This window comes from Vulpes lagopus, chromosome 12 (assembly GCF_018345385.1).
Source record: "Vulpes lagopus strain Blue_001 chromosome 12, ASM1834538v1, whole genome shotgun sequence".
NCBI lineage: Eukaryota > Metazoa > Chordata > Mammalia > Carnivora > Canidae > Vulpes > Vulpes lagopus.
In genome coordinates this window covers 10,519,548-10,533,394 of record NC_054835.1, presented here as the reverse complement: position 1 = coordinate 10,533,394, position 13,847 = coordinate 10,519,548, and the positions used below count along the sequence as shown (strand labels likewise).

At 57.9% G+C, this 13,847-nt stretch overlaps 1 protein-coding gene across 2 annotated transcripts in view; it reads left to right on the top strand.

Moving 5' to 3' along the window:
- COL5A1 (collagen type V alpha 1 chain) overlaps positions 1 to 13,847 on the top strand; it is a 152,861-nt gene that overhangs the window by 60,236 nt on the left and 78,778 nt on the right. For both annotated transcript variants that reach the window (XM_041724123.1, XM_041724122.1), the window contains exons 5-11: positions 3,884 to 4,015; positions 4,780 to 4,917; positions 5,332 to 5,571; positions 6,524 to 6,682; positions 6,825 to 6,881; positions 10,384 to 10,425; positions 10,661 to 10,723. In XM_041724123.1, the coding sequence (XP_041580057.1) occupies positions 3,884 to 4,015; positions 4,780 to 4,917; positions 5,332 to 5,571; positions 6,524 to 6,682; positions 6,825 to 6,881; positions 10,384 to 10,425; positions 10,661 to 10,723 (831 nt within the window). The remainder of the gene's footprint in view (positions 1 to 3,883; positions 4,016 to 4,779; positions 4,918 to 5,331; positions 5,572 to 6,523; positions 6,683 to 6,824; positions 6,882 to 10,383; positions 10,426 to 10,660; positions 10,724 to 13,847) is intronic.

Sequence of the window (13,847 nt, the reverse complement as noted above, 5' to 3'; positions counted from 1 at the left end):
GGCAGGAGTCCTGGACGAGGGGCCTCCGAGAGGCTCAGACCCACCCCTCCGCTTCCCCTTCTCACCATGGCACAGGCAATGGATAGATCCCTGCCTTTTAAGAGATGTGCCCACAGAACAAAGGGGCACATGTTTTTGGTGTAGAACCCCCCTTGGGGGTTTGTGGGAGGAATGATTTTCAACAAATGTAGGTGTCCGCAGAAGAGGGTGGGCCCTGGGAAGGAAGGGGGCTTCATGCTCTCAGGGCCCTGTGGCCTGGCCTGCAGCTGATCATGTGATTGCATGTTCCCTCTGCAGTTTGGGGAGTGGGCGAGGCAGGCAGGGGGCCAGGGCTGGCTGAGGGTCAGGTCAGCACCTACTGCGTGCCGGGTTCCAGAGCACCAAGTGAGTCCACAGGAGGTGCCCGGCCCTCCCTCCGCATGTTTATGGATGCTTATGCCCCAGCCTCTAGCATTGCTTGCTGTCTGGTGCCGGGGGCAGCATGGGCCATCTCGTGGAGGCCTGTGAAGCCTGGTTCTGGGCTAGGCGCCCTGGGTCCAGAGACACAGATGTGTCACTCATTGCCATGGCCTGAGGACTTGGGCTCTCCGTGGAGGCAGACCCTTTACCAGATGGCTGTGATCCCATGTGCCGCTGCTTGACTGAGGGGCACACCAGGTACCGGCAGCCACAGCTACACCCAAAGACCCCTGAGCCTCTTCTTCCTTCCAGAGACTGCGTTCACAGAACATATATTCAGATGTCAAATTGCCAGTCGAAAGAAGAAAATATTTTATTTGAATTGGATGAAATTTGAACTAGAAGCCATGTTGCTTAATGAAAATGTGTGGTTTTGATTCACTATTCCTGTCATATGGTTCTTGTCTGCTGGAGAGTTTACAACATGGATGGGCCAGGAGCTCTGACATCCAAAAGGAGAGAGAGAGAGGCAGAGGGGACAAAGAGGAGGGAGAGAGGCAGGGAAAGGGGATGACAGATGGAGGGAGGGAGGGAGGTGGGCAGCTCTGCCAGTCACAGAACCTGGGGAGGGGAGCCCTGCTTTGGGTGCAAGAATGTTTTCACAGGAGTCTCTTCAGAGCCCTCTGTGTGGAGACAGGTCAGCTTGGGGGAGTTCTAAGTTCCTTGCCCATCCTCAAACCCAAGTTGGGAGGGGGGCACATGATTTGGACCCATGTCTCAGGGATCAGGTAGGATGGGTCTTTTCTGGACCCTGAGCCTGTCACCCAGTGGTGCCACTGAGTCATCCCCACTTTACCCCATCTCTGAGCCAGCTTTCCCACAAAAGCTTTGGGAAGCCAGGGAGGGCAGTGATCCTGTCTCTCAGAGCAGCTGGCACTTCGCTTCACAGACCCCAGGAAGCCATCTGGGGATCCACACTTAGTGACTTTGAGTGGCACGTCCTCTCAGCCTTCCACTGTCCAGCCTCATCCAGGGTCCAGCACAGAGAACAGCTCATACACTTTTGGGCAAACAAAGGGCAAGGAGGGCATAGCTTCCTTTCTTGGGAAGGAAGCACCACCACCTTTGCAAAATGAGCACCACCCCTTTGGTGGTGCTCACGGCTACCACGTTTCTCTTGCTTCACTCATGGCTTTGTCTTGAGGAGCAAAACGTGCCTTTTGTTGGATCATGGGAGAGAGGGTGTGCAGGAGCAGGGGTAACCTCGGGTCTCTGGACAGAAAGGGATAGTGGGACACAAGGGGCATCAGTGACAACCAGATTAATACATGGTCTGGGTATGCATATTATCTTACCCACGGGGCACAAGCCAAGTGCAAAGATTTAGAGAGAGTGTGGACACTGCTAGGCAGTGGTTCTGGGCCATGGCTACGTCTCTGTGTGTGATGCAGGGACTGGCACTTAATAGGTGCTCAATAATTGCTATTGGATGAATAGATGGATGGATGGATGGTAGATAGTGAATGGTTGATGGATGGTGGATTGGTGGATGGAAGGATAGATGGTAGAAACATGGTGAATAGATGATGGGTGGTGGATGGTTGATGGATGGATGATGGATGGCTGGCTGGCTGGATGGGTGGATGGGTGATTGGATGGTTGAATGGGTGGTGGATGGATGGTGGATGGATGGGTGATGGTGGATGGATAGATAGATAATGGATGGGTGATGGATGGATGGATGATGGATAGATGGTACATAGATGATAAGTGGATGATGGATGGTGGATGGGTAAATGATGAGTGGATGGATGGTTGGTTGGGTCGATAGATGGTGGATTATGGATGGGTGATGGATGAATGTGGGTGACTAGATGGATGATGGATGATGATGGATGGATGTCTTGTGGATGGATAGATTGATGGTTTGATGAGTGATGGATGGATGGATTGATTGTGTATGGACATATGGATGTGCATGTGGCAGGATGAACTCTGCCAAAGACCTCAGTGCCTGGCACAGCCCCTAATTATCCTTCACTGGGCACCATCTTTAATGACCTAGTCTCAACATTGGGCATGTTTGTCCATATTCTTTCTTCTCCTTGAGCCCAGCATGTCATGTAGTGATGGATACTGTGCAGGCTGCATTGAGCCCCACCTCATCTGCTGTGTGACTAAGGTCACCAGGCAGGTGACCTCAGGGCTTCAGTTTTCTTAGTTTCAGATGGGAATTAATAGAACATCCTTCATAGAGTTCTTGTGGGTCCAAAGGGAGGGACAGCAGGCAGTTTCTTTGCCCAGTACCTGATCTATAGTAAACACTATTTAGACATTAGTCATTAATAAAACCATTATGATATCAGGTTATATCCATCTGATTGGGGCCCAAAGATCCTCTGCCAGGGAGACGTCAAACATTTGATAACATTCATGAGACCTGTGGTTCTTGTTCCCATTTGTTTGTCTGCTGTTAACACATCTTGAGGAGAAGAATATGGAATAGAATTGTTGCATACTTTTCCCATCTGACATAGTGGGACTGTTGGCTGCCATGGCAGTGAGCTAGAATGATCAGTGGTTGGCAGTGTAGGCTCATCCAGGTGGTAGCACGTGTCTGTACTTGATTCCCTTTCATGGCTAAATAATATTCCAGGGTATAGATGGACCACAATTCGCTTATCTATTCATGCATTGATGGACATTTGGGCTGTTCCCACCTCTTGGCTGTTGAGAATACTGCTGTGAGCATGGGTGTCTGTGGACTTACTTGAATACCTATTGCAACTCTTTCTTGAGTGGATTGTTTACCTGTCTTAGTTCATAGGATTGGACTTTCTGGGTCATGTTGTATTTTCTTCTTTAAAAATAAGTCCCATCCCACCCCATAGTTAGGGATGACAGGGAAGAAGGCAGCATATCTCCAAGCCCCCATAGTTTAGGGTGCAGTTTGTAGTTTGCATTTATCACTCACAGTTCACAAAAACTCTGAGTACATGGCTGGCACCTGGCAGGTAACCGACAGGTGTCTGATGAATGGATAGAAGGGTGGGTGGGGGGGATGGATGGATGGATGGATGGATGGATGGATGGGCAGATGGGTGGATGGGTGGATGGGTAGGTGGGTGGATGGAGGGATGGATGGATGAGTAGGTGGGTGGATGGAGGGATGGATGGAGGGAGGGATGGATGGATGGATGGATGGATGGATGGATGTGGGTAGATGGAGGGATGGATGGATGGATGGATGGGTAGGTGGGTGGATGGAGGGATGGATGGATGGATGGATGGATGGATGGGTTGATGGGTGGGTTGGCAGGCCATTCTAGCTTGAGTGATTAGAGATAGCAGCTCCCTGAGAGAAAGGCTGGTCCTGATGACAAGCTCCCCCCAGGGCATGTCTGGGCTACTCACCACTTGCCTCCCAGAACTGCATGTGAGTCCTCTGTGTGCCACTTATTCAAGGGCTTTTGTCCTTTTCCAGGGTGACATCCAGCAGCTGCTCTTTGTCTCGGACCACCGGGCGGCTTACGATTACTGCGAGCACTACAGCCCGGACTGTGACACCGCTGTCCCTGACACGCCCCAGTCACAAGACCCCAACCCCGATGAATACGTGAGTCAGCGCCCCTGGTTCATGGTGGGCTTGTAGGCAGACTCTTGGAAAGGGGGCAGGTCAGGCGGGCAGGCAGGGGTGGAGGGATACAACCCCATTTAAAATAAACCCGCCCGGCAAGAATCCGAGGCTCATGGTGAGGCCTCCTCACCCCCTTGCCCCACACAGGGCAGCACCTCCATTAAGCCTACTGGCAATTCTCTGAACCATTTTCAAGTGAAGATCCTCTCCCATCACCCAGTCACCAGGGACTCCCATCTTCTGTCACATTCTACCTGCTGTTACGACCTCTCAGAAAAAAGGAAGGGAGACCCTCGTGAAGCCGAGGTGCTGTGGCCCAGGCAGGTCTTTGAAGCCCGGGCTGAGTCCCTGCCGCTGAGGCCCCCTGGCCTGACCCCTGTCCCTATTTTAGGGGTGACACCTTCTCTGTCACTCTGGTTTGGGGCAGGGGACTCTGAGTGTCAGCAGCATTGCCACAGCACCCCCCAGTTAGGCTGGCCGTCCTGGCCCTTGGTTGTAAAGGATCAGAATGTCTGCCCCCTTTAGGAGTCAACTTTCTCTGAAGGGGACCTGGGCCCCTCATCCCCTCCCTCATGCTTCTCATGAGGCTGACTCAGCTTCTTGGGGCCACAGGCAGGTTCGTGCCTGGAGTGGGGTGCGGCTTTCTGGGGTCCACTCTTCCTGGCTGAACCTAGATGGTGAGGATAGCAGCTGGGCTCCTTGTGGGGTCTTGCCTTCCTCACATGGCCCCCACCTGCTTTCAGTACCCGGAAGGAGACGGAGAAGGTGATACTTACTACTACGAGTACCCCTACTACGAGGACACAGATGACCCCAGCAAGGAGCCTACCCCCACCAAGAAGCCTGTGGAAGCTGCTAGAGAGACCACGGAGATCGCCGAGGTCTGTGCGGGTGGGCTGCTGGGCGCTGCAGGCCACGGTGGGGAGGCTGGGAGACAGGGAGCTCAGCAGGCCACCAGGGACCCCGGGGGCTGGTGACCATCTGTGTGTCATGCCCCCCGGGGAGGCTGGACAGGGGGCTCTCCACCTGCCATGCTGCCAGGAGATGTGGGTGTGAAGGGGAGCGTGTTGCTCTGGGTCTGAGGTCTAACTTTTAAACCTGGAGATACAGTTCACCTTTTTGGTGCAGGATTGGGGTTTTTTAGGGGGTTTAGGCTCTGGGCAGCACTCCCTGTGGCTGGCCATCTCCCTGCATGGACGGCAGCCTCTGCGCCCGGGGTCTGCGGGCTCTTGGTTGGCCACGGGGCCATGCTGTGTGTCCTCTCATGATTCCCCACTCTGTACCCCGGCCCTCAGGAACAGACCCCACCCACCACGGCAGCCCCTGCAGTGCCTGACATCAGTGAGGGGGCTGGGAAGGAGGAAGACCCTGGCATTGGAGACTACGACTACATGCCCAGTGAGGACTACTACACACCTGCCCCTTATGATGACATGAACTACAACGAGGGCTTCGAGAACCCCGACCAGTCCCCCGACCATGGCGCAGGGGCCGAGGTCCCCACCAGCACAGTCAGCACCACCAACGGCTCCAATGTAATTGCTTATATTCCGAGCGGGCTTGGGGCAGGCGCTGTAGGGCTGGGGGGCTCGGGGCTCCCTCTTTTCTCTGCTTCTGACCTCAGGGGTCCTGGGCTAGCTTTCTGGTTCCCAGACCCCCAGACCCCGGCCCCCAGGGGTGCTGAGCAGCCTTGGGGTCCACGGTTCACTGAGCACATGTCACTGTTTCTGTTTCCCATCTGCAAATTGGGTGGAATGAGCCCCGCCCACCCAGACTCTCAGGGTTCAGGTGGGGATGGGTGAGGACGTGCATGTTTGCAGCATCTCTCTCTGTGGCCTGAGGGGGCCAGCAGGACAAGGGTGGAAGCTGAGGGTCTGGACCAGCAGAGGAGGCACGGGGCCCACTCATGCCAGATATGACCGTAGGCTTTCCTACCTGGCTCCATGCCTCGTCCACTGGCCTGGGAGAGTTTCGTCTCCTCCGGATCCCAGTTGTCATTCACAGGGTGGCACAGGTCGGCCCCTAGGGGTTGTTGGCAGGTTTTCAGATGAGGGAGGAGCTTAGCACAGTGCACTGCACACAGCGAATGCTTCAAAGTAGGCGTTGCAGGACGCCAGGCCCTTGACGGCCACAGAGCAGACACCTCTTTCTGATGGGTGCGACCCCCTCTGTCAGTGGGATAGGGTAGGGGGCATGTCACCGCAAGACGCAAGGCCCTGGGCCAGGGCACCTGACAGCACACCGACTTCCCCACAGTGTGCAGCCCTAGCTGGCCACGGGGTCCTGTGTGGCTTGGGGTGAAGTCTCCCTGTGGCAAGAGGATGTGTGAAGAGGCTGCTGGGGCCCAGGAGCTGCCCCAATGCCTTCAACCTGGCTCCAAGGAGGCCCCGTCCTTGGCATCCCCGGGCTGTGGGGCTGGGGAGGGAGGGGGTCTCTGTACAATGCCCCACTATCCTCCGGTGACCCCTCTTGTCCCCTCCTGCCCAGCCGGCCCCGCCTCCTGAGGATGACCTGGAAGGGGAGTTTACAGAAGAAACCATCCGGAACCTGGATGAAACCTACTATGACCCCTACTATGACCCCACTGTCTCCCCGTCGGAGATAGGGCCGGGCATGCCTGCCAACCAGGACACCATCTACGAAGGGGTGAGAGGCCGCAGGGGCACCTTCCACTGGTACCTTTGGGGCCTGGGGAGGGCGGGCTGTGAGTGGCCCCTGCTTGGTGACTGCAGGGCCTTCCCTTTCCTCCTCTGCTCATCCTCTGTCCACCTGTGTTTTGTGAACCCAGATCGAAGGACCCCGAGGCGAGAAGGGTCAAAAGGGAGAACCTGCCATCATCGAACCAGTAAGGCATTTTCTTATCCCCTCTCTGAGGTCACGGGGTCGTGTAGGTCAAGGCCTAGCCAGTGGCACCGTTCATGGATGCTACACGCTGTTTGTGGCTGAGGCTTGAGCAAAGGGGCTCAGGTGGGGGAATGTTCTAGGCCATGACGGAGACGCCCCTGCCTGGGACTCCAGCTGGTCAGACCTCTGTGCTGTGCGCCTATGGTCTGGGCACCTCGTTGGGCACCTGCTGTTGTCTCTGGGATGAAAGAGCTTGTGTGAAGGAGGGGAGCCCCTCCAGAGGGGTCAGAGGGTTCACAGGGCACCTCAGATCTAGGCTGGGCAGCACCAGGGGTTAACTGTGGACCCAGCCGCTCCCAGGCCCGGCGTGGCCACCGTGTGGGGTACATTGGTGGAAGCCAGCAATGTGTGGCAGGCTGTCCGTAAAGCCGTGGCCGGGGAACTTGAGGAACTCACCCTGCTGGGTGCAGTGTCACAGAGAGTAGACAGGATGGCTACTGATGGAGTGGGGGGCTCATGGTCGGGGCCCAGGAGCCGCTTCCTGCTGCCCAGGGAGCACGGCTGGGAGCACTGAGGTCCACCCCAAGGCCCGAGAGCTGCTGAGGTCAGGCCCTGACCAGGCGGCGAGGCTCCACGTGATCGGCGGGCGGGCCCGCAGCTGCCTGTGGTGAGGCAGTGCGCGCCGGGCGGTGGCTGTGGACATGACAGCGGGGAGGGCCTGGCCGAGGCCCACCCTGCCACGTTGTTCAAGTGCCGGAGGGAGGAGGCCAGTGGCCTGCCCCGAGGCCGGTCACAAGGCAGAGCTGGGCTGAGGATGGTTCCTGGTGTTGCAGCCTGGGACAGGACATTGTAGATCCCAGGACGTTAGGCCCCTGGATTCCTGGGATGGGGAATTTTGTGACCTCCATCCTCCCGTGGTCCTGGGAAGGTGCTTTTAAAGCCTTGACCTCGGTCTCCCCCAGAGAGACCCGAAGCCCCATGGCCAGGGCAGACGGGACGTGGCCCATCTCTGGGGTGGAACACCCAGCGGGCAGAGTTTCAGCAGCGCCCTCGCGGCTTGGCTCTATGCCCGGCCTTGCAAGCATCCGGATGATGGTGAAGGCAGCCCGTGTAGTTCTGTTTTCCCTCTGGGACTGTCCAGGGGTGGGATCCATCAGCCCCACGGGGCTGTGGCCTCTGGACACACGTCTTTTCTCAGGCTGAGAACATCCCCTTCCGGTGCTCTCTGCGGGTCTGAGGAAGATGGCTTATCTGAGGGTGGAGAATGTGGGTGCAGGAGAAGGGTGAGCCGGGGGGAAGCACGGTGCAGCCAGTAGCTGGGGAGGAGGTGCCCCAGAAGGACAGTGGGTGTGCTGCAGCTGCTATAGGGTGCCCTGGCCAGAGGTGAGCTAGCCTGGTGTTGCCTCTCGCTGGCCTGAGCCTGGCTGGTCTCACTGACCACACGCACATTTCCCCAGATATCCTAGTCCCCAGATGGACCTGCTCTTGACTCAGGGTGCCTTTTATGGGGTCCAGCACAGACAGCGTGTCTACACAAAGTCTGCCTCATGTCATGAGGGAAACTGAGGCATCTGGACGCAGCTCGGGGAGGGCTCCCTCCTCTGGCTCTGGCGTTCAGCACTGCCCCGCCCCAGCCCATTCTGCTTGTCTGCCAGCCCCTTGCTGGGCCCCTGGGGACACTGTGTAAACAGTTGGAATCTCTCAACCCAGAGATGCCCTCAAAGTCTTAGCTCCATAAACAGATGGCCGAGGCCTGGGAGCCGGCTGGCGTGGGCCTCGCAGCAGACTACTGACCGCAGAGGGCGGGGTGGCCGCTGCTCCGTCTGTCCCCACCCCGCTCCAGCACCCGCCCTCTGGGAAGAGGGGCTCGTCATGTCAGTGGAGCCCTCGGAAACCAGCTCCTTCTTGCCCTCCGAGCCGCACCTCCTGTCATTCAGCAGCCGGTCAGCAGCTCCTGGAAAGGGCAGCTGCCCTCTCAATTGAGGGGATTTGGGTTTGTGGGTGTCCTGGGACCCCAGGAACTAATCCTCAGACTCAGTGTCTTGTGTCCCCTGGTGAAAATCCCGGGCGGCACACGGATCACCGGCTCTCTTCTCCCCTGGGGTTTGAAAGAAAGACTTTTGTGCGTACTCCTTGAGGGGCGGAGGCACCTGCATTGAGAGCTGTTTTCAGCTGGGCCACGGCTACCCTCCCTGCTGAATTCGGGGAAGGTGTCTGCACCCTGGTGGTGGTGGGGTGTGTGTGTGGACTGGCCTAGCACCCCAGAGAGGGCCACTGCTCTCCCTCGTCAGCTGAGCCTTTCTCCCCGCACTGGGCCCATTTGTCCTGGTGTCTGGCCTCCTTCCCCGGCCTCCATGGACACCTCTGGCCCAGCTTCCACGGAGATCTGTGGCCAATGTTGCCCCAGCTTCCCGAGAACCATGCCAGCATGTCTGGGAAGACACGGGAGGCCCTGGGGCCCGCTGAGGCCAGAGCTTGATCCCAGCTCCATGGCCAAGCCTCCCCAGCTGCCTTTGTCAGAGGAGGCAATTTGAAAGCTGTTTGGAGGAGCTGTCTGTGTGCATCCTGAGCACACGTAGTCCTCTGAGTGCACATCTGTGTAAACACACCTTCGTGGTGGCAGGGAGCCCTGGAGGGGAGGCTGGGGGGTCGCAGGGCCCTGCGGCCTGGTGCCCCTCTCCCGTGTGGGTCTTTGAGCCTCGGCTGGGTGTGCACCTGTCCCCCTTGGGAGGCTGTCCCACATGTCTCAAGAGCACTGTCTACTGTGGAAGGACTGTCTGAGCACAGCAGCTCACACCATCCCTGGAGGGAAGCAATCTATGTTTCCTCTGCTCTGGGGGAATTGGGGGCAGGAGGCCCCCGTCCTCGGCCATGAGTGTGGCTGAAGCAAGGCCAGGCAGATCCTAGCTGGTCCCAGGACGCCCAGCTCCCTCTGCTGCTGCCTTCTCAGCAAGCAAAGCCCTGCAGGGGGCAGGAGACCCCTGCCCTCCCGCATGGTGGTGCATTGTCTCAGAGCCCCCTCAAGTGGATGTGAGACACAGAGGACATTGGAGGTGCCTGGCCCTGGTGTCCACTGGGCAGGAGGGAAGGGAGTCCTGCCCTGGGAAAGGGCTGGAAGTGGGGGCACCCCCCGGTCAGGGAGCTCTGTCTGCTGACCCCTCTGCTACCCACATGGCCTCTCTGGGGTCCAGGCTGATGGGGTGGGGGGCAGGAGGCCTTGTCCCCACTTGGGGGTAGAAGACCGTAAGGGTGGGGGGGCCAGCGGCAGAGAGAGAGGCTTGAGGGGGAGGGTGGCCGAGGGTCCCGTGGACTTGGCAGTGTCTCCCTCGTGCTCTGGGCTGCTGGTGGGCATGCATCCTGACTGTGGTCCTCCTAGAGTCATTCTTTGCAGCCACTATGGGGTGAGCTGACCTCTCATGGGGTCATCTTCACCAGCAGGGTCTGCTGGGATCTCAGGAGCCATGGGTCCTGGGGTCTCAGACACCATCTCCTGTCTTTTCCAGGGCATGCTCATGGAGGGGCCGCCTGGCCCTGAAGGTCCCGCAGTGAGTGTTGTGCTTAGTTCCCCAGGCTTGTGGGAGGTGCTGGGAGTGGTGGGGAATCAGTGACACCCCTTAAAGGGCCTGGATGGAAAAGAGGGGGTGCTCACTGCCCTTTGCAGGCCCCCCGGGGCCCAGCACCGTCTGAGCCCACCTCCATCCTTCCAGAATCAAGGTGGGATGGGGTGTTGCCCTATGGCTGTATCTTTGAATTCTGTCCTGACTTTGTTTTTAATTCCAGGGTCTCCCAGGACCTCCAGGAACGATGGGCCCCACTGGCCAAGTGGGTGACCCTGGAGAAAGGGTAAGGGGTGACTCTGCTTGCTGGGATCACCTGCTCCATGGGCTTGTCTGTGGGCTTGCCTGTGGGTCTTCCACTTTGTGGCTCCCATGCTTATATGTGCAGAGGCAGCCGGTGCGTCAGTGTCCGTCTCCACGCTGCCCCTGGCCTGTCAACCTCTCACACCACCCCCTCTTCCTATGTCTGTGTCAATGGATGTTTAGGGAGCTTGACTACTTCCCGGCCCTGTGCCTGGGACAGGTGACACCTGCAAGGGCAGACCCGGCCGGCCCGAGTCCCACGGAGGCTGTTGTGGTCGGCTCAGAGGGCCCTGCGGCCCGCGTTAGCATAACGGAATTGACAGTGCTGTGAGGGTCACGTGGGATTAGGATCTGCATTGACCCTTCCTTCCTCAGTATGTGAGCTCCATGGGACTTGATTTCCCCTCATTCCGTCTTCCTTGTTGGAAAGCAAGCAACAGCATGGGAGAGCTTGCTCTGGGTCAAAGGGACCCATCCCGGGCATCCCCCTGGTCATAATGACCTGTCCTGGGGTCACCCCTGGTCAAAGGGATGCATCCTGAGGTCCCCAGATCAAAGGGATATGTCCCCCAGTCAAAAGGACCCCTCATGCCTCCCCCCTGACCATCAGAGAGACTTGTTCTGGGTTTCCTGGTCAAAGGGATACATCCTAAGGTCACCCAAAGGGACGTGTCCCCAAGTTAAAGGATCTCATCCTGGGGCCTCCTGGTTAAAGGGACCTGTCTGGGTTCTCCCGGTCAAAGGGACCTGTCTCTGAGTCAAAGGGACCTGTTTGGGCACCCCATGGTCAAAGAGACATGTTCCCAGGTCAGAGGGACCCGTCCTGTGCCCCTTGGTCATAAGGACACGTCCCCGTGTCCCCATGGTCCTGGTTGCTGTGGAGCCATGAGGGCCCAGCCCACAATTTCAGTGTGACACCCCGTGGAGTTCTAGGGTACTGCAGCCTCAGGGGCTCTTGTCCAGCGTGGCTTGTGTTTTGTGTCGGTTTTTCCTGCCGGTCTGATGAGTATGGACGTGAGCACAGTCAGATCCAAAGCTAGTAGCAGATGACTAAGCAGCGGACAGGAGAGACCAGGGGTGTGTGTGCGTGTGTCCTAGGGGACGTTCATCCCCAGGGCTGGGCACATGGCCCAGAGAGCATGGCCTTAAGGGTGTGGGTGGGTCAGTGGCTGGGTCAGTGGCCAGGTCTGTGGCTGGGTCTGGTCTGTGGGGAGGTGGCTGGGGTCTGCTCCCAAGGCAGCCTGGCGGGCAGCCAGGCTCTGGGGCTCCAGAGTGGTGCTGGAGCCAGGGGGCGGGGTGCCCTGTCCTGTGGCAGGTGAGCACTGAGTGCACTTTCCAGATGGCGTTGATGAGGGTCAGCAGCAGGTTAGCACTGCAGGAGGTGGTGGCGCTCCTCCATGTGGCCGGTGACCTCTGAGGAGCGACATTCCCGGCTATGCTGATTATCTATAGCTGGTGGCTCTAGGGGCACACAGAAGGTGGGTCTTTCTCCGTGGTGGAGTCGGGGGGACCAGGATGGCCTTCCCACACCTCCTGGCCCCTCCCCTCTGCCTCATGGCCCCGACTGCAGACGTGGGGGCCGCTGCTCCACTCCAGCTCCAGGACCAGACAGCTTGGGTTCTGCGGTCTGTGCCCCAGCTTGCTCTGGACACCATGTCCCCAAAGGTCTGTGTGAGCGGGGGCGACGGCCAGGGGCATCACGGTACCTCGGGACCCCCGTTGAGCATGACTGAGTCCAGGTGTCAGCAAGGGAGGAGCACATGGTATGGTCCCAGAGGGGCAGGAGGAGATGCTGTCCATGGTGTGCATGACACGGTCAGTTTGCCTCTGTGTCGCTGCAAGTGTCCATCCCTCCGCCCACCGTCCAGCGATCACACAGTGCGGGGCATGGTCTAGTGCCAAGGACTGTCCACTGTCCAGCGGTCACATGGTGCCAGCCATGGTCTAGCACCAAGGATGCACTCTTCCCCACTTGGTCCCTGCCTTTGGGCTGAGCCTGGACAGGGCCAGTGGTGGGTGGCCAGCTGGGGCTTTGTGTACCTCAGACCCCTGACAGCAGAATATCATTGTTTTAAGCAATTGGTGTCTCTTAGGTTCAAGCCCAGATCCAGGAGCCTGGGGACTGGGCATGGGGTCAGCAGAGAGACCCATTCCTCTAACGTGTGCTGTCCCAGGGGTTGGAGGGAAACCTGCAGCCCACTGGCTGTCCCAGCACCTTTCCAGGTGGAGGTGGGAGCTGGTTCAGGAGCTGAGCACTGCCCACCGCTCCAGGCCCTGCTTAAGCCATCCTTGTCGGAGGAGCTATCCCTGCTCACAGCTCAGCTTCCTCCCAATGCCCAGCCTTCCCGGATGTCTGCTATTTAGCTGGCAAGGGACCCCGGCTGCACAGTCAGGATTCTACACTGACACCACCAGTAGGGAGACCTCAGAATCCCTTTGTGGGAAGTGGAAAACTTTTTCTCCATCTTCTTACGTTTTGTGATTGGGGCGTGCAAATTAAACTGACCAAAGACCGTGTTGATAGAAGAAAAGGCACATGCTTGTATTACTATTTTAAGTTTCACACATACACGGAGCATCCCAGAAAGGCAGCGCGAACTCAGAGAAGCAGCCTGACCTGAGTGCTCAGGTTCCGTTTCAATCGAGGGTGACCCATGGGGGAGCAGCGACTAGCAAAATACGGGGTGACTAAGGGAAGGGGAAGGTCATTTTGGTAAGGTCTGCTCACGTAGACTTCTGTCCGTGCTGGCTCCCAGTCCCCGGTGGTGGGGGTTGTCCTCCCTGTCCTGGTGCGGAGGACAGTGGGGATACTGGGTGCCATCTCCACGAAGGGAAACGTATGCGCTCTCCTTCTAGAAGGCTGAGGGGAGCGCAGAGGAAGTCCATGGATCCTCGGGTGCCTTTGGCTCAGAATAGTCCTTACAGCAGCATGGTGTGTTTTGGGGCAGCACATCCTGATCCCCTCCGCCTGCTTGGTTGGGCTCACTTGCTTGTCTGTATGGGAGAGGTCTGGAAGGATCCTGCTCTCCCCCAGCCGGGTTCTACTGTCCTGGGATTCTCCAGCCTTTCCTATTACTAATTATCAAGTAGTTCTTTTTTTTTTTTTT